The sequence below is a fragment of the Macrosteles quadrilineatus genome, unplaced genomic scaffold (assembly GCF_028750875.1).
Source record: "Macrosteles quadrilineatus isolate MER2022 unplaced genomic scaffold, UCM_ALF_1.0 Scaffold_8__2_contigs__length_117827958, whole genome shotgun sequence".
NCBI lineage: Eukaryota > Metazoa > Arthropoda > Insecta > Hemiptera > Cicadellidae > Macrosteles > Macrosteles quadrilineatus.
In genome coordinates, this window is record NW_026542601.1 from 2,089,931 (window position 1) to 2,109,391 (window position 19,461).

The following is a 19,461-nucleotide window of genomic DNA, read 5'->3' on the forward strand; positions in this document are numbered from 1 at the left end:
TCCTACTTAAGCGTTTGGTGGTGACATTTTTGATTGATAGAGGAATAAATTAAAACAAAACAAAACAGACATGAACACTGATTTATTTAGACACTACCCTGAGGCGAAACAATTGTAAGTGGAACTTATAATTTAAGTTACAAATAACCATAATTAAATGGATTTACCTAAAAGGCACTGGAGCGATGTCCAAGATGTGAAGTTCTAAATCTCTCGGAATGGATGGATCTTCCTTGAAGAGAACTATTCTAGGTTTGTACTATTACATATTGTGTTGGGTTCTTTTCTACCATGTGTTATTACAGATGAGTTTAACAGTTAAAAAAAAAAAAATAATTGAAATCAAGAATAATAAAAGTGTTAGTGGCCTAGAGTGAATTTTTAAAGCAATTTAACTGACTTTAATCGTTAATAAAGATAATAATTCAACTCTAAATAAAAAAAATGCAAATTAGCTATAGGCTTAGGATATAAGACTATTTCTCTAAATATCAAATTTTAAATGTTAAAAATGAGAAAAGAACCCTTAAACATAAAACTAGAAACTGGAATATTTCACTGACAGGAGGCTAATAATTAACTGAGAGAACCAAGAAATAAATGTTTACGTTTGGTTCAAGATCAAAAGTTTTGGAAATTAAACCAACAAAATGACTTGTAGTTGAAATTTAGATGGGGTCTTTAAATAGATTTTAGATTTTTAAATAGTTAACATACTCCTCAAGATAAAAAAACAGATTTGCTGAGAATTCTTTATAAGAAAGTTGATTTCTTTTCTATGGTTATTAGATGAAATTGAGGGAGTTAATACTTTAAGAGAGTAACAAAGAAAAGCATAATTTTCTCCTCACTACATAAAAACTCTGTTTTTTTACAAATGAAGAATTTATTGACACTCCACCAGTGGAACAAAACTGATTGCCTCAAAGAAAAATTAAATACAATTGGAATACACCCAAAGTTATCTATGGTAAAAATATTGGTTTTATTTTTCCAAACACAAGAAACAGTTATGTAGAAAAGAAATACAAAGATGATCGAATTAAAACGTTAAAAAGCCTATATACACACATTTATAATTGAATTTAAATGTCTATTTCCTATTCTAGACACAAACAGAAGTCACCTGGACATTGAGAAGTTGTTCTTCGCCTCAACGCTTGGCCCACCTGTAATCAGCCAATGTACCAAATCAGCCTAGTTCCACCAACAGCCAACAAAGAGAACAAGTCAAATACCTGAGTCTCGAAGGTCTGTAGATCAGTCTTCCGGCCCCTCGGATCTGTCTGGATTTGCTTTCGCTTTTCTTTGACATGTCAAAAATATTTCCTCCCAGTCAGAAAAAATTTCAAAGATAATAAAAAGAAAATCAAATGAGATTAGAAAGTCTTGTCAGCTATAAAGCAAGTAGTCAGTAGATATAACTTCAACACAATAAACAGATAATATTTCTATTATGAACTTTATCCATCCCATTAGTGACATAACCTCCATAATATCAATGAACAGAAAACTATAAAAGGCAAGAATTTTAATCAAAATTTTAAAAAAATCTGCTTTTGTTATACGGATTGAAGTTGTATGGTATAAATGATCTTGATTTTTAAGTAGAAAAAATAAATAACAACGTTAAAAGAACTTTAGGAATACCTGTCGAAAGCAAATCCTTATGAACAGAGTTGATATCTATAGAGGATTGAAAGTCTTTATTGAAAACTCAACACTTCTTTAATAGTGACAAACCTCTGATGGTAGTGAATACAATGATTTACAAGAAAACAATCGATATCTACATCAATAACTCGAAAAAACCCCACACAACTTAAACACCACCTCGGTTAGAAATCAATTCTTTTTTAACAATTCATTCAAATCACACACTACTTTTCATGGTAAAACATTTTATGAGTTTTCAATGAAAAACATTCAAACATTGGACAAATTACTTGCATCACATGAAAATAAATAACTAACTTGATCTACAGCAGCGAAGACCTCTTCATTCTGGCGTCCATGGGTCTAAAATGAATTCCTAAAAGTTGAACACAATAGAAATCTCAGTATAAATCACTCATACATCCAACAGGAAATGGGATATTGTAATATTAGGAAACTCAAGAACCACAACTTTGCAAGTGGTTGTCTCAATGGAACTATTTCGGACTTAGCAAATCTTAAATTTTTTTTACTTTTTGATTTTTGGTCACCTGGTATTATTCCGGTCGGACGATCATCTGCAATCACTTGCGCACTTCTGCGACTGTCGTAGAACAGAAGTACAAATCTCACGACTTCTTGAGGACACAAATAATATGTGAATCATCTTGCGCAATGGACGCTAAACGATCCTGGATGGCAGCAGAATATGTTTGATGGACCAGGTTTGTAAGAATTATTACCACTTTATATCAAGGGACTTATTCCTCCACTACTTTTTTGAAACTTCAATGTTTAAAAATAATACATATTTTTTTTGCTGTGATTTGCAATAATGTCTCAGAAAGATATACCTGATAACACAAGTAGGCATATATTTACTTAAAAAGTATTAAATTTATAGAGAAATATCATAAACTTACTTTAGCTTGAGTTTAACATACTTTCAAATTATAAGAGGGGCAGTGAAAATAAAAGTTATTTTAGAACTGAATCCATGACCTTATTCTCCTAAAAAAATGTTACTGTTGAGGTTTTAATTATTTAAAACCCACTTTTAAATTAATTGTGACTTCGTGTAATAAAGTTCCTTTTATGAACTTTAAATATTTGGAGAGATCCAATGTCATAAACCCTAGTCCAAGAATAAAATTGTAATAAATGAAATTCATTTAAGTCCCTCTAATATAAGTAACATGTTCAGTGCTTAGTAAATTTAGAAAAATAACTAACAAGACAACACTGCCATCCAGGATTGACAAAGTCTATAAATATATAAAATGTAGAGCAAGAATAATTGCAGTTTCCAAGTCTAATACATTTAACACAATGCAAGTTGGAAATCAATGGATATGTAAGTAATGTTAAATGGCATTAGAAAAAGATATTGGTGGGTTACTGTTTAGGATTAGAAAACATATTGAATTTTGACTTTTAAAGACACTGCAATTTGGAAATCAATGGATATGTAAGTAATGTTAAATGGCATTAGAAAAAGTTATTGGTGGGTTACTGTTTAGGATTAGAAAACATATTGGATTTTGACTTTTTTTCAAACAAAGACACTTAACGGTTTTAAATCCCATCCCTTCTAACTCTAGAAAGGAGATACTGCCCATCACGTTATCAAAGGATTGATCAATATAAATCTGATGATCGCACATATGTAGGCCTATTTGTTGATGTAATTACATACATTTCAACTATAAATTTATAGAATTTATCACTGCAATGAAAAGGATTGTAAATTGTTACACTTTAGGGTTTACCCTTTTTAAATGTGAATTATTTTGTAACAAGGTCGTGACTAAAACTTTCAATCCCCTACATAAAAAGTTTTCTAACCATTCCTCTTCCCTCAAAAAGAAATACTCTTTCGTCTCCTACCAAAAATGCTGAAATTGTTACCTACTGATTTTCTTTTGAGTCTGAAATAAATGTTTGACTCGTATACCGACACCGAAGGGTCCAATATCACCACTTACCTCTAACAGTTCCACCTGAAATAAGAAAGTATTTTATTGTTACTTGAACACGCTGCAGGTCCAGAGTGTTCAGAACACAAGTATTAGAAGTGTTCCTGCAACGTGTTCCCCTCCGTCAGCCAAGCCACTTACCTGAGCAAATCCACACTGACCCGACTCTAATGACGTCTTCGGTCTCGGTCCCTGTCACGGTCTCGCTCCCTCTCCCCATTTTCTGGAACATTAGAAAATCATTAGAGTTGAACGGGTCCTGAAATTTCGCAAAAATATATTCCCGATCTTTGGGTGGGATTAAATGCAATCTCAGGATTTGATGAAACCTAGTGATTTTTCCTAAAACACGAGTGATGACGACGACTCTGTGATCTCAGGAGGCTCAAGATTTGCCCACTATGGCGGGCGACGATGATATCTCTGTGATCACAGTAAATAGTAACAACAGTCACATGTTGACATGTTACAGTCATATTGACATAGAATAGCAAAATAAAGACTGAAATTCCATTTCTTTGTCTTTATCACAATTTGCAAAATTTACACTCGAGATTTTAAAAATAAACTTAAGTTTCCCTTGTTTTACAGAAAGAAAAATCTCGTCCTGTGAATCAGTCCCACACCAAAATTACAGTATATAACCCTGGCCTTCCCTAAAAATCACTTTACAAATACATGCATTAAAGTAAAATTTACTGATGTGTGATGAAGTAAATTGTACATAACTGAATCACATCAATTTTTACTTTTTTTAAATATTATTCAACTGGCAAGTACTACACTGAGAAGCCAATGAGATGATTGTTGGCAGGCCTAACCCTGTAGTGACTCACCTTTGCGTCGGTCCTCGTGTCTCGATCTATCTCTTTCTTTGTCCCTCTGGTGGCGGTCCCGGGAATGACTCCTCTGTTTAGAGGATAATCTTCTGCAAAAGACAACAGTTTTAGTGACCATGTTTTTGTGCGGTTACCAGTTATGTAGAAAATACACAAGTTTTTAAATTAAAAATTCCTATGTTATTCTTATGGATAAGTAAACATTTGTAGTTTGCTTATTTATGGATATGTATATTGATTACACCTAACCAACTACTTTATTTTATACCAATAAAAAACACTGTATTACACCAAACCGCTGTAGCAGCAAACCTAGGTACTTGTTAAACCTAATGCTATTTAAATAGGAGAATCAAATCAGGACTGTTCACTAGGTCTGCAGGTTTGCTGTGCAGGGGTATTTTTTAATTTAATTGCTGTAGTAAAACAAAACGGCCAAATATCACCTCTGAAATAAATGGCCCTGGGAGTAAGAGTCAGTAATAAACAAAGGTTAGGTTAGATCTGTTACTTACGAGCTACCACGGTCATCTCTGTGGCGTCCATGTCCATCTCTGTCCCAGTCGCGGTCTCTGTGGTTTGCGTGATCCCTGGAGCTACACAAACATTCAGCGTCAAATAAAATAATGTTAACAACCTTATTGTTCAGTATTCATTAGCAGGCCAGCTGATCATTGTGACAGAGAGAGAGAGAGAATAGATTACACAATCCATATGGCCGCAACACGCAAAAATACAACAATTAAAATTATTAAATGTAAACATTCCTGGTTCTAAGATCCATTACCTTTCTCATTCCTTATCGTTTTGTGTGGCATTTTTTAATTTGTTTCCTTTTTTAATGCGTTTTGCAAACAACAACAAAAAACTTGTACAAACCTGTGCTTTTTACTTCGATCTTCTTCCTCCCTTTTCTTTCTTCTTTCTTCCCTATCTTTCTCTTTCTTTTTCTCTTCCTCTTCTCGCATCTTATGACGTTCTCTTCTCTCTTCATCTCTCCTCCTTTCCTTTTCATCTCGTTGTTTTGCTCTTTCACTCTGTTGAAAAAATTAATTTAAACATTAAGAGTTAAGGTTTTAAATATCTTGCTAACGTACCAATAACATCTTCTGTTGTGTTTGCTTTTATACGAGTTGATTTTAATGTATTAGATTAAATTTTTTTTCTCCAACATTTTTCAAATTAAAATCTTTTACCTGTGCTTTGCAGCAAGGAATAACCCCCAAGACCCAAAGTAAAAAAAAACCTCCAAAGTGACGATAAAACACTGCTATTATATAACCATTGATTGGATGATGCTTCATATTTTCTATGATCAATAACAATATACAAGTTTAAAAAGATCCCTAGGTGTGTGGCAGTTAACTCAAAAACATTCAAATTTGCCTCCATTCCCTATTACTACAAGCCAAGAAGATTGCGTCATCTGCCACAGCTACTTCCATGGGCATCAAATGAATCAGATACTTTCTCTATTGTACGCTAAACCTTTGGATTTATTTGATATAAACTTTCCTGTTCATGCAACATACTGTCCACATTAGTCTATGATTCTAATAAATTAACCAAGCTTATTGAAATAAGAAAACCACAAAAATTATGAGATAAAAACTAACTAACACGAGTAACAGGGTACATACTCTGTAGGTTTAAGATCATGTGAAATACAAACCACCATTTCTAGTGTTTATGTAAGTAGAATTCTGAAATAATTGTCAAATATTAAGTGAAAATAAATGTATACCTATACTAATTACTAACAAAATTAATATTTCAATCCATCAACTTCACCATACCGTTACATCTACTACCACCCGCCTACCATTTATTAATCCGCTACCACTAACCATAATTTCCTCCAACGCCATTCGCAATCTAGCAAATCCGACGTGTTGTTTGCCCATCAGGTGATCATCTATCCTTGACTGAGCGTCACCGACGATCAAGAATGCTCCGCAAACCTCGCACACCTCCATCTGTTTCTCTTGTGCGGCTGCGATCTCGGCCGTCTGTACAGAACATTAAGTTTACACGATTCACACAGAACACTCACTAACCATGATCTCATCCACAGTGCGCCGTAGCTTGCTGTACCCCATGTGTACCTTGCCCATCATGTGGTCTTCGATGCGAGACTGACTGTCGCCAACAATCAGGAATGCCCCACACACCTCGCACACTTCCATCAGCTTCTGTTGGGCCTCGGCCATTTCTGCTGTCTACGCAGAAGGATAGATTACATGATCTTTGTCATGTAGTCAAATAACTAGTAGTTCAAACAAATGTAGCCTAACCTATCCCTTCTTTCTACAGTAGTGGCCGAATAGAATCAGTCAACATCAAACGAACTGATACTATAAGATTGCAGTTTTAATGTGAAGATAAGTAGTTTAAAATCAATTACATTTGCATTCTTTAAATTGATTTTACCTGGACACCCTTGCACTTCATGCTCAAATTGTAGATATAATTGATTTTCAATTAACTACATTAGGCTCTCTGGTAAAAAGCTTCTGGTGATTCAAGTAACCTCCTGATATTATTACACTAACATAGGTACTCACACAGTATGTACAAGTTCAGATAGCAAACATGTCTAGTACTGTTTGGTAAATTAAGATGTTAGTATTTTTACTTTATCTGAAATAGTTGATAATTTGTCATGAGTACTGGTACCAATAATATTGTACCATGTAGACCCAATATTTATTTCCTTAATGAGCTAACCATAATTACACCTAGTTTTAATTTGTTCCAAATAATGTTTCGATTCTGTACCTGTGACCAGTGGCTGTTGTCATTCTGCTTTCGCAAAGCTTCCCTCTCCTCTTTCAGCTGGTCGCACAGCTTCATCAGGCCTTGTGCTTGCTCCACATTGCCCTCGATGCCGGCTGCCTCTGCCTCGCTCACCAGTGAGTTAATCTTGTTTGACAACAACGCGATCTGTTCCTGGTTGCGCTGTGTTTGCTGCGGCGAGAGCGACGACGGCTGCAACAGCACCAACTTATGAAAAAATATATCTCGACACATGGTTATTGAGTGACATAGCTTAGAGGACAAAATTAAGATTTTTCTTGAGCTGGTGTTAAATGATAGTGAATTAAAGAAACAGGAACAAATTTTGAATTTGTTCAATACAAAAATAAAAAATAACTTCCACAATGACTATTAAAACACAAATTATTTTTAATCCATAGGGTAAACACATTTAGTTTCTGAGATTTAAGCCAAATGGGCTATGTACTTTCTAAGTATTGAATTGCATTTCATTCAAGAGTTATTTTTGTGTCTGTTCAATAGAAAAATAAATCATTCTCAGAACTCTCTCAATTCATTATTAAGGACAAAAGACGATCACAGCAAAACTATAACTCTGCTTTAGCTCTGGCCTTAGTTGGAATTTGAATCATTTTTAAAGGGTTATTGTGATGATTTTTAGCAGCTGAGTAGTTCGAATGTAAACAAGGAATTGGCCAGACCAATCATTTAGCTTCTTTATTAGATAAAAGCCTATCTACAATGATTAGTAATATGAGCCGTGTTGGCTCAGTAACTTCTAAAATGTCTACCATCACCCCCAATGTCTAATTACTTGACCCAACAAAAACATTTTGAAGATCAACCATGCAAAAATAACTTAGTTAGGCTACAACACTAGAGAAATTCAAATTCAACACGTTTCCATAACCCATCAAGACATAGGTCTATTTTGACTAAGTTGTTTTAAAGAACAAAAATATAGCTTTATTAGTTTCAACGAATAAAAAGATTAACCTATGCTACATTATTTTTATAAAGACCACAAGATTTATAAGTTAAACAAATACAAGGTACGCCTACACAAGCATAGCCACAACTTTGTTTGACTTATTGATTTTGTATAAGCCTAGGCCTATATTTAAAGTAGGTACTGTAAGTAATTTAAACTTTCCTAGGGTTCCCAGGGGAAAAAACAGGCATAAAATGGTGTATATTGTCCTCCTTTGGCTTTTGGCTTTTTTTTGGGCCTAGGCCTGGATTTAAAGTAACTTTCCTAGAGTTATTAAGAATAAATAGGCAGTTAAATGATCATAAAACATGAAAACTTGAGTAAAACAAGTTTGTTTAACTTAAAAGACAAATATCTTAATAGGCCTATAGACAGTAGTTTTTTAGCTTTGCCAACTAACTAAATTGTATATAGGCCTAAACTAAACCAACTAACTTATTAGTTTTGACATTGGTAATAATTAAGTTAGGCTATACAAATTTCATTGGCTCACCTCAAGTGTTAATTCCAGTATTCAATTAAAAAAGAAACGGATCAACTTAAGACTACAATTCCTAAAACAGTCTATACTTACGGGTTCAGATTTATTTCCGATTAGAGCTAGCCTTTGCTTGCCTTTAACTATTTTGCGTTCCACCTCGTTCAGCATAGCCTGAGAGAAGCGAATGAATTCATCTTCGTATGATTGTTTCTTGTAAGAGGTTGACTTATCGAACAGTGCCTTGGCCTCGTCGTCATGTACCTTGGAGCAAACGCCGAGATCCGCCCGTGTGTTGACAAAGAGATCATGAGGACAGAACTTCACCATGTAAAATTTGCAGTACTGTAAAGCAAATTGATCATGTTTTGAATTCAAATAAGGTTTGCACATGAAGCTTAATTAGGAGAATATATTTTTTCATTTAAGCTCTTAAACATCAAAATATGATAAAGGATATCTTAAACAGTTTAATGAATAGACTGCATAAATTCTGAATTGAATAGGCTAACATAGAAATGATCAAATAGTTACCATTACCAATAGAGGTGGGTATGTACGATTGGGCTTACTGCAGTGGCATATAGCCAGGTTTGAAGCACCCTGGAGCGGAAATGGCTAACATCGAAAACATTCCCCGATACACCAATAACGGTCAGAGCGGGTATACAGCAACGTAGCTCAGTGTAGCCTACATTTTTTAATCTTTTGGGTTGGTGGAATTCAGATACAAAAGCACTTTTCAGAGGCCTATTAAATTAGCTACAGAGTTATTTAACAATATAGAAAAACATTTAGTTTGCATAGGCCTAATAAAAAGATGAGGTAATTATATCGATCAGACGTCATGCTAAAATAGTACCTATTTGTTATGGTAAGTACACTATTATGATGCTAACTTAAATAGCCTACAATGTCCAAAATTCAAAAATGACTATCCTTTTCCTGGAAAAGTCAAATAAACACGAAGAATTGGAAAAGCTGTTCAAATAAGTTATTTAATTTAAAAACACAAATTAAAGGTAGGCCTACCTATTTAAACTGTGCGGAATTTTATGCTGAATACGAGTAAGTTATATGTTATTATTTTTTCATGTCATAAATATTAGGCTAAACACGCTACCGTATCGAAAAAGTGGGTAAAACAGCAAAGATGATTAAAAAAATGACATCACTAGCCACACAACTTATAAAAATGGGAAAAAATTATCTTACAGCAAAATCATAAAATATAAACAGTAGCACCATAGCACCATAGGCCTATAGCCTATGTTAAGATTGTTTATTTACATTAGAACAGTTTCAGTTTACGCACAATTTTTTTCCTTTAGGATCCATACTCCCTTCTGTTAATATCTCAAAATGCATTTAAATTGGATACAAATGGAGCGCTGATATTAGGCCTAAACTTAAAAGTTATTTAGACAAAAATATTAGGCTCAAAAGATTCAAAAGCTTTTAACTTATTATACCATTCAGTTATTAATTGCAATAGCCTAGGTAATGTCAAAGACTTGTGCTAAAAATATATAAAATCAAATTAAAGGGCCTATGAATAAATATAGGCTATAAAGTTAAGTTAGCCTAAATAAATTTATAATATAAACTGTGCGATCAAACAAAGTTTGGCTACCACTAGTAACAGTCGTCTGCGTGGTTAATAAGTAACTTATGGTGTGCCACAGATTGAAACGTAACGTGGAAATGGAACCCACCTTATTTTTGCGCTAAGTTAACTAAATTTTTCTGTCTTAAGTTAGGTGGCTTCACTAACTTAACTTAAGTTAGCTGTAGATTGTAAGTTAGTACCTACTGTGTGAAGTCTCAGCAAACAGCCAACTAGCATATATTTATTTATACATACCAACGGCAGAGCCATTAAAAAATAATCAACAAACATATATATCCAACTTATAACATGTTATTTGTGTGTTGTGACAATCAATAGACCAAAAGAAAAATCAACAATAAATAACAATAAGCCTAACAATAAATTATGTTTAAATAAATATTATGTAACGCAAAAAGTGAAAAATAAGTTAGCATGAGACTGAATAACAACAAAAATGAAGATGGTGAGACAATACATCGACAAAAGCTTGATTAAGTAGTGAGATTTCGTTGCTCGCCAAGGACAGTGAGGAACTTTCTTCAAGCTTGTTTGAAGCTGTCAATGAAGAAGTCCACTGTGCTTGACACAGAGTTTCATCACGGTTGTCCAACTTCAACTTGTGTCCATGTAGACACAAGACACATCGACGCTGTATTTCGTTAAACATTCAAGTGTTCTAAGTTGAGTTTTGTGAACAATGGAGCCTGAACTTGTCTGAGAGGTGGACATTAGGCTAGATGTAGAGAAATAGGCTAGGCCTAGGCCTACAAAAAAGGCGAAGAGAATTATGACTACAATACTGTTACCACTTAACAGAAATTGACTTTTCATTTGGAATTTTGCTCCAGAGAACCCATCGTCCTTAATTTGGCCTTTCTCTACCTAAGGCCTAGTCCAATAGAAAACTGATCAAATGTAGGTAGGTACCTAATTGGCCTACCTACCTCAATTAGGCCTAGGCATAGTTTCTAAGCCTATCACCGCTCATGATTTTTAGTAGACCTAGGCCTAGCCTATCCTTGCCCATGCCTACAGGGGATTGATTTTCAATGTTAAAATATGCCTAATAGGCTATACCCTAGGTTTCCTATAATTATAAAAATACACACGATGTTGAGTAAGTTAAAAAACCTATTTGTTGATTCGCTAATCTAATATAACTTAATGAAAGCTAGCATAAATTCGGTTACAAAAACTGGGCGACATCTTCCGCCATAATGAACAACTTACGTCGGGATCTTCCCAGTTCAGTTCTTTAGCCTTTTCACTTGGAGCCACATTTCTATTACGCCCCATTAATTCGTCTAAAAGCTGAGCTGCTGCTAGAACAGCCATTGTCACTAAATTAAAACTAATTTCACAATTTACAATTAAAAATTGCTGAGATGACAAACGCTGACAAACTTTACCACACCAGTAGCACCATTACCAACAAAACAAAACCATTCGATTTACCGATTCACCATTGCCTTGCCAATCTTGCCATGCCGATGCCAATGCCTTTATTTTTTTCACTTAGCAGGCTTGAGCATAACTGTTTGATCCTTTGATCATATATCATAATAACCACTTAACTGATGTTTATGAAAATGTAAATGTGACTGATTAAGTCAATAAGTCAATAAGTCATTTATTTAACCAAAATGGGGAGATTATTGCTGTGGCTGTGGTATTTTTGAGCGGAGCGAGCGAAGCGAGCGAAGCTCTTATACGTCGACTCTTATGCATTTCGTAATACGCAAACTCCTCCTAGACGGATGAATCAATCATTTTCAAATTTTGCATGGTGATAGAGACCATAACGGTGAGTGCCAACATCTATATGGCGTTAAAAAAGTCTCTCAGGAATCCGCCCCACTGGGTCTCAAAGTTTCAATGTAATCCTTAATGGAAGCAGTATTTGACACATAAACAAAAACATATGATCAGCTGATGACTTTTGAATGCAGTAGATAAGGAAATAGCTGATAGCATTAATCCAAAGATATTAGAACAGAAACGGTATCCTATACTCTAATACGAGCAAAGTTTGCTTGTATGTATGTATGTATGTATGTATATATGTATGTATGTATGCTTGCACCAAGATCTCGAAAACGGCTCCGACGATTTTCTTCAAATGTTGTATATAGTTTATTTCTGGCCTAAAAACGAGTTTACTGCAATTAGAACTGCCAACAAAAATCTAATTACGTAGAAAAATGAAACTGAAAATCACATTTTTTTAACATTAGTCTTATGGGTTGCTAGGTAACCATATTGGCTGAATTAAATAACAAGGAAAAGTAAACAAAAGACTTGTAATTTGTCTATCCACAGTATACTAGCAAAACAAAATACAGTACAAAAGGAAAAACATCAGTTGTTACTATTGAGCAAAGATTATACTAAAGATTACTTGATTCTATAGTCGGGTAGCAGTGTGGAGTGTGGGATCTGTTTATGACGATTAGATTACGGTATCTGCAATCCTTAAATGCCATGGAAAGGGAGGAAAACAGGTCCTTACATAGGAAGAGGTGAAGGAAGTAGTAAAGGCGAGCAGTCTGGAGTGTGGGATCTGTTTATGACGATTAAATTAAGGTATCTGCAATCCTAAAATGTAATGGGAAGGGAGGAAAACAGGTCCATGACGTAGGAAATGGGGAAGGAAGTAGTAAAGGCAAGCAGTCTGGAGTGTGGAAACTGTTTATGACGATTAGATTAAGGAATCTGCAATCCTAAAATGCTATGGGAAGGGAGGGAAACAGGTTCACAACGAAGGAAGTGGTGAAGGAAGTAGTAAAGGTGAGCAGTCCGGAGTGTGGGAACTGTTAATAACGATTAGATCAAGTTATCTACAATCCTAAAATGCTATGGAAAGGAAGGGAATCAGGTCCGCGACGTAGGAAGTGGTGAAGGAAGTAGTAAAGGCGAGCAGTCTGGAGTGTGAAAACTGTTAATAACGATTAGATCAAGTTATCTACAATCCTAAAATGCTATGGAAAGGAAGGGAATCAGGTCCGCGACGTAGGAAGTGGTGAAGGAAGTAGTAAAGGTGAGCAGTCTGGAGTGTGGAAACTGTTTATGACGATTAGAATAAGGAATCTGCAATCCTAAAATCCTATGGGAAGGGATGGAAAGAGGTTTGCGACGTAGGAAGTGGTGAAGGAAGTAGTAAAGGCGAGCAGTCTGGAGTGTGAAAACTGTTTATGACAATTAGATTAAGGAATCTGCGATCCTAAAATGCTATGGGAAGGGAGGGAAACAGGTTCACAACGAATGAAGGAAGTAGTAAAGGTGAGCAGTCCGGAGTGTGGGAACTGTTAATAACGATTAGATCAAGTTATCTACAATCGTAAAATGCTATGGAAAGGAAGGGAATCAGGTCCGCGACGTAGGAAGTGGTGAAGGAAGTAGTAAAGGCGAGCAGTCTGGAGTGTGGAAACTGTTTATGACGATTAGAATAAGGAATCTGCAATCCTAAAATCCTATGGGAAGGGATGGAAAGAGGTTTGCGATGTAGGAAGTGGTGAAGGAAGTAGTAAAGGCGAGCAGTCTGGAGTGTGAAAACTGTTTATGACGATTAGATTAAGGAATCTACAATCCTAAAATGCTATGGGAATGGAGAGAAACAGGTCCGCGACGTAGGAAGTGGTGAAGGAAGTAGTAAAGGCGAGCAGTCTGGAGTGTGAAAACTGTTTATGACAATTAGATTAAGGAATCTGCAATCCTAAAATGCTATGGGAAGGGAGGGAAACAGGTTCACAACGTAGGAAGTGGTGAAGGAAGTAGTAAAGGTGAGCAGTCCGGAGTGTGGGAAATGTTTATGACGATTAGATTAAGGTATCTACTATCCTAAAATGCTATGGGAATGGAGGGAAACAGGTCCGCGACGTAGGAAGTGGTGAAGGAAGTAGTAATGCTAGCAGTGCAGAGTGTGGGAACTGTCTGTGGCATTTATGTATCTGCAATACTAAAATGGTATAGGGAAGGAGGGCAAACAGGTCCACGACGTAGGGAGTGGTGAAGTAAGTAGTGAAGGTGAGAAGTGTGGAGATTGGGAGTGGATTAATGTATCTGCAATACTTTTCAGAGTAAACTAATAATTTTCCCCGAGCAAAGCTCGGTCCCCAGGTACTGGATCATAAATATAATCAAATTACGACACTAGCTTGAGGTCCGTGACGTAGGAAGTGGTGAAGAAAGTAGTAAAGGAGAGCAGTCTGGAGTGTGGAAACTGTTTATAACGATTAGATTTAGGTATCTGCATTCCTAAAATTTTATAGGAAGGGAGGGAAACTGGTCCGTGACGTAGGAAGTGGTAAAGGAAGTAGTCAAGGCGAGCTGTCCAGAGTGTGGGGACTGTTTATAACGATTAGATAAAAGTAATATTAAAGGCATTCCTAAAATTCTATGGGAAGGGAGGAAAAGGGGTCCGAGACGTAGGAATTGGTGAAGGAAGTAGTAAAGGCGAGCTGTTCGGGGTATGGAATCTGTTTATGACCATTAGATTAAGGTATCTACAAACCTAAAATGCTATGGGAAGGGAGGAAAAGGGGTCCGCGACGTAGGAAGTGGTGAAGGAAGTAGTCAAGGCAAGCTGTCCGGAGTGTGGAAACTGTTTATGACGATTAGATTAAGGTATCTACAAACCTAAAATGCTATGGGAAGGGAGGAAAACAGGTCCTTGACGAAGGAAGTGGTGAAGGAAGTAGTAAAGGCGAGTTGTCTGGAGTGTTGGATCTGTTTATGACCAATAGATTAAGGTATCTACAAACCTAAAATGCTATGGGATGGGAGGAAAACAGGTCCGCGACGTATGAAGTGGTGAAGGAAGTAGTCTAGGCGAGCTGTCCGGAGTGTGGAAACTGTTTATGACGATTAGATAAAGGTATTTGCAATCCTAAAATGCTATGGGAAGGGTGGAAAACAGGTCCGCGACGTAGGAAGTGATGAATGAAGTACTGAAGGCGAGCTGTCCGGAGTGTGGAAACTGTTTATGACGATTAGATTAAGGTATCTACAAACCTAAAATGCTATGGGATGGGAGGAAAACAGGTCCGCGACGTATGAAGTGGCGAAGGAAGTAGTCTAGGCGAGCTGTCCGGAGTGTGGAAACTGTTTATGACGATTAGATAAAGGTAATATTAAAGGCATTCCTAAAATTCTATGGGAATGGAGGAAAAGGGGTCCGCGACGTATGAAGTGGTGAAGGAAGTAGTCAAGGCGAGCTGTCCGGAGTGTGGAAACTGTTTATAACAATTAGATTAAGGTATCTAACAACCTAAAATGCTATGGGAAGGGAGGTAAACAGGTCTGTGACGTAGGAAGTGACGAAGGAAGTAGTAAAGGCGAGTTTTTCGGAGTGTGGCAACTGTTTATGACGACTAGTTTAAGGTATCTGTAATCCTAAAATGTTATGGAAAGGGAGGGAAACGGGTCCGTGATGTAGGAAGTGGTGAAGGAAGTAGTGAAGGTGAGTTGTCCGGAGTTTGGGAACTGTTTATGACGATTAAATTAAGGTATCTGCAATCCTAAAATGCTATGGAAAGGGAGGGAAACAGGCCCGTGACGTAGGAGGTGGTGAAGGAAGCAGTAAATGCGAGCTGTCCGGAGTGATGGAACTGTTTATGACGATTAGATTAAGGTATATGCAATCATAAAATGCTATGGAAAGGGGGGGAATCAGGTCGGTGACGTAGGAAGTTGCGAAGGAAGTAGTAAAGGAAATGTTGTTCAGAGTGTGGGATATGTTTATAACCAATAGATTAAGGTATTTGCAATCCAATAATGCTAAGGGTAGGGAGGGAAACAGGTCCGAGACGTAGGAAGTGGTGAAGGAAGTAGTCAAGGCTAGCTTTTCGGAGTGTGGGAACTGTTTATGACGATTAGACTAAGGTATCTACAATCTTAAAATTCTATGGGAATAGAGAGAATCAGGCCCGCGACGTAAGAAGAGGTGAAGGAAGTAGTAAGGTAAGCAGTGTGGAGTGTGGGAACTGGGAACCCTTTGTAGCAGTTAGATTAATGTATCTGCAATGCTGAAATGCTATGAGAAGGGATGGAAGCATGCCCACGACATAGAAAATGGTGAAAGAAGTAGTAAAGGCTAGCGGTGTGAAGTGTGGGCAATGTTTGTGGCAATTATATTAACGTATCTAAAATACTAAAATGCTATGGAAAATGATGAAAACAGGTCCTAGATGTAGGAAGTAGCTTAGGAAGTAGTAAAGTATGAGCATAATGTGAGAACCGTCTGTGGCAGTTAGATTAATGTATCTTCAATCCTAAAATGCTAAGAGAAGAGAAGGAAACAGGCCCCACGACGTAGGAAGTGGTGAAGGGAGTTTTAAAGGCTGGCAGTGGAGAGTGGGGGAACCGTTTGGGCAGTTAGATAAATGTATCTAATACCATTATATAGTCAATATACCAATATATAGTCAATTCTAATACTTAAATGATACGAGAAGGGAAGGAAACAGGTCTATGGCGTAGGAAATGGTGAAGGAAGTAGTAAGGCTTGCAGTGCAGAGTGTGGGAACTGCCTTTGGCAATTAAATTAATGTATCTGCAATCCTAAAATGCTATGGGAAGAGAGGGAAACAGGTCCACGACGTAGGGGGTGATGAAGGAAGTAGTAAAGGTGAGCAGTGTTGAGTGTGGGAATGGATTAATGTATCTGCAATGCTAAAATGCTATGGGAAGAGACTGTAGACTGTAGGTTAAAATGATTACAAAGCACAAATCGATACATATTTCGATACATGCAATCGTTTACAATAGAAATTTACAACTGAGTTGTCAACAACTGATTTTTACTCAATAGAGGCTAAAAACGATCTTTACTCCCTGAAGAGTAAAAATGCCACTTTAGACCCGCAACGCATGCATTAAAAACGACTGTTTTTACTGCAGTATGACAAAAACAATATAGTATGAACCCCTGATGACTCCGCTCAGTTTTGTGGATGCCTCTGCAAACGCCACCTAGTTATCATTACTTTCTAAAGCTCATTGTAATGTATCAAGGTACCTGAGGAGACCAAAATGTTTGAATTCCAAATCAAACCACAAAAAAAAATGACACAGGTAAATTAATTAACTAACAGTCAAGTCAGCAAAATAATTTATTAGCAAAATTATAGTAATAACTATTAATTAAAAAAATATAAAAGGCTATGCTTAGCAGGTGGAAGAGCTGTTTTGATGGTATAAATTACAATAATGAAGTCCCTTTTTGATTGAATGCTATATAAAAACTCTAAACCTAGGAGTCAATGACAAAATAAGTTTATAAATGCTGGTAATGGTGTGAAGAGAAGATTATCCATGAAATTGGCATACAACATAATTTACAATTTATGGGATCAATAATTGTTTCTTGTTCTAAAATTATAAACCAACCAAAAGGGTATAAGATTACCAGATTCTGTTATAAAGTTTCAGATAATTATATTATAATTACTCACTTAATATTTTTTTAAATTTTGCATTTTATACTCACATAGTATAACAACTAGCCTATTCTAATTTTTTTAAAACTAACAATTCTTTTTAAAAATATTTCTATCATTCTTGACTACGTTATATACAGTACTGTGAAGTAGACTTTACATTTCCATGCCAAAGTTTTATAGCCAGTTTAGAAACAATAGAGAATAATTAGTTCAATAAAGCGCCATTGACAGAGTGGCAGATCTGTGATCCCGCTTTATTATACATAGAGTTTTATTATACAAAAGCAAAGGGTAACTTTTACAACACTTTAAACTAATTCATGGATGCCCCCCCCCCCCCCCCCCCCCCGGAGCAGAGAAGATCAACAAATTATCTTTTGCATGAAGCAAACATTTTCGGCAACAAATATGAGCGACTAGACTAATTTTTGTGTGCAGTATCTCGTAAAAATCATTAACATTTAGTTTTTAGGGCCATAATTTTCAAAATAATTTTCAAGGAGGGTACCCAAGCCCCTCTCTTTTCTGGACCCCATGGTAAGTAAGGGGCTAAGGTGAAGACTTCTTTACTTAGTCGTAAAAAGTTTTGACCAGTTTTGATTCGGTCAAAATTGGGTCAGGCCAAAATCAGATTGCTTTATAAACTATTGGCAATTATTATCATGCTTTATAAGCTATTGACCATATTATTATCATTGTTAGTGTTATTCATAATCATTCTGCATTGTTATGTCATAGTGTTGATTGATTGTATTGATGTAATTGTTGATGAAAATGTTGTTTTGTTGTATGGTTTATAAGTCAGTCTTGAAGTTTATATAATCTTTTTTTACAATCTTAACTGATTGTTATTATTGAAAATGGCATTGCCGTGGAAAATAAAATAAAAAAATAAATATTGATTTCTTAAATAATGATAAATTTTTCTGGTGGCACCCTTAAAATCAGTAAAAAAAAACTGGTTACAGACTGTCCAAGTTGATGGGATGTCTACTTCAGAATCCAATGTGAATGTTGGATACACTAACTCACTAACATTTTAATACCTTAAAGATCACAATAATGACTTAACACTCTACATCCTTAATGATTATTTAGAATTGGAAATCAAAGTGAGTTCTGAAATTTATTATAAAAACACATAATTATAAAAATTCTAAAATGCTACATGTTAGCTAGGTTGTTTCTTATTAAGCTACAATAATTGAACTTAGCACCACAGGACGTTTTCAATATCCTACATTAAAACTCTAGCTAAAAGCTGTCCCTAAACATTTTATTTTAGTATTATTTTTGAACTGATGTTCAGACAGAACTAAAGTTAAATTAAAAAACTAAAGTAAAATTAATCTGGATATTTTCACTTCACTATGGATCTATTTTCAGTAATGAAAAAACAAATTTTAGTCAATTAAAACCATAGATGTGGTCTAAGAAAGAAAACAGACCAAAATAATATGAAAACCTGTCTATGTGGAGTGTTTATAGTCATGAGAAGTTCTTTCACCTGTGGGGTGGGACAAGTCTCACCCTCACTATTACTATTGCAAATATACAAAATACATTATTTTCTTGTTGCCATCTATAGCTGAACAGAAACTATATTTTTTATTGTAACCTCTATCTTTTAATATTATTTTTTTACTAGTTCTTATACTTTTCAAATTACACACAATTATAGCCAAATATGAT

At 35.7% G+C, this 19,461-nt stretch overlaps 1 protein-coding gene across 3 annotated transcripts; it reads right to left on the bottom strand.

Annotated features, from left to right (window-relative positions):
- Positions 1–83: 83 nt before the first annotated feature.
- LOC129000141 (luc7-like protein 3) lies at positions 84–11,749 on the bottom strand. Of its 3 annotated transcripts, none has more exons than XM_054427069.1 (9): positions 11,561–11,749; positions 8,815–9,063; positions 7,250–7,459; positions 6,319–6,480; positions 5,351–5,508; positions 4,987–5,067; positions 4,469–4,557; positions 3,774–3,855; positions 84–1,169 (listed from the first exon to the last, which is right to left on the bottom strand). In XM_054427069.1, exons 1-8 carry the CDS (start codon positions 11,663–11,665, stop codon positions 3,800–3,802), a joined length of 1,110 nt encoding a protein of 369 aa, XP_054283044.1. In that variant the 5' UTR covers positions 11,666–11,749; the 3' UTR covers positions 84–1,169; positions 3,774–3,799. The 3 variants fall into 3 exon arrangements, with proteins under 3 accessions (XP_054283044.1, XP_054283042.1, XP_054283043.1); XM_054427067.1 differs by having other exon boundaries at positions 4,469–4,560; XM_054427068.1 differs by lacking the exon at positions 84–1,169 and adding an exon at positions 2,262–2,291 and having other exon boundaries at positions 4,469–4,560.
- Between the last annotated feature and the right edge of the window lie 7,712 nt (positions 11,750–19,461).

What these genes read in the sequence shown, in the direction of transcription:
- LOC129000141 (XM_054427067.1), bottom strand. Translation starts at nt 11,665, where the DNA reads ATGGCTGTTCTAGCAGCAGCTCAGCTTTTAGACGAATTAATGGGGCGT. An exon ending in TGAACTGGGAAGATCCCGAC is followed by an intron (nt 9,064 to 11,560) that starts GTAAGTTGTTCA and finishes TTTGCTTTACAG; the next exon opens with TACTGCAAATTTTACATGGT. An exon ending in GATCGAAGTAAAAAGCACAG is followed by an intron (nt 5,068 to 5,350) that starts GTTTGTACAAGT and finishes ATGTTTGTGTAG; the next exon opens with CTCCAGGGATCACGCAAACC.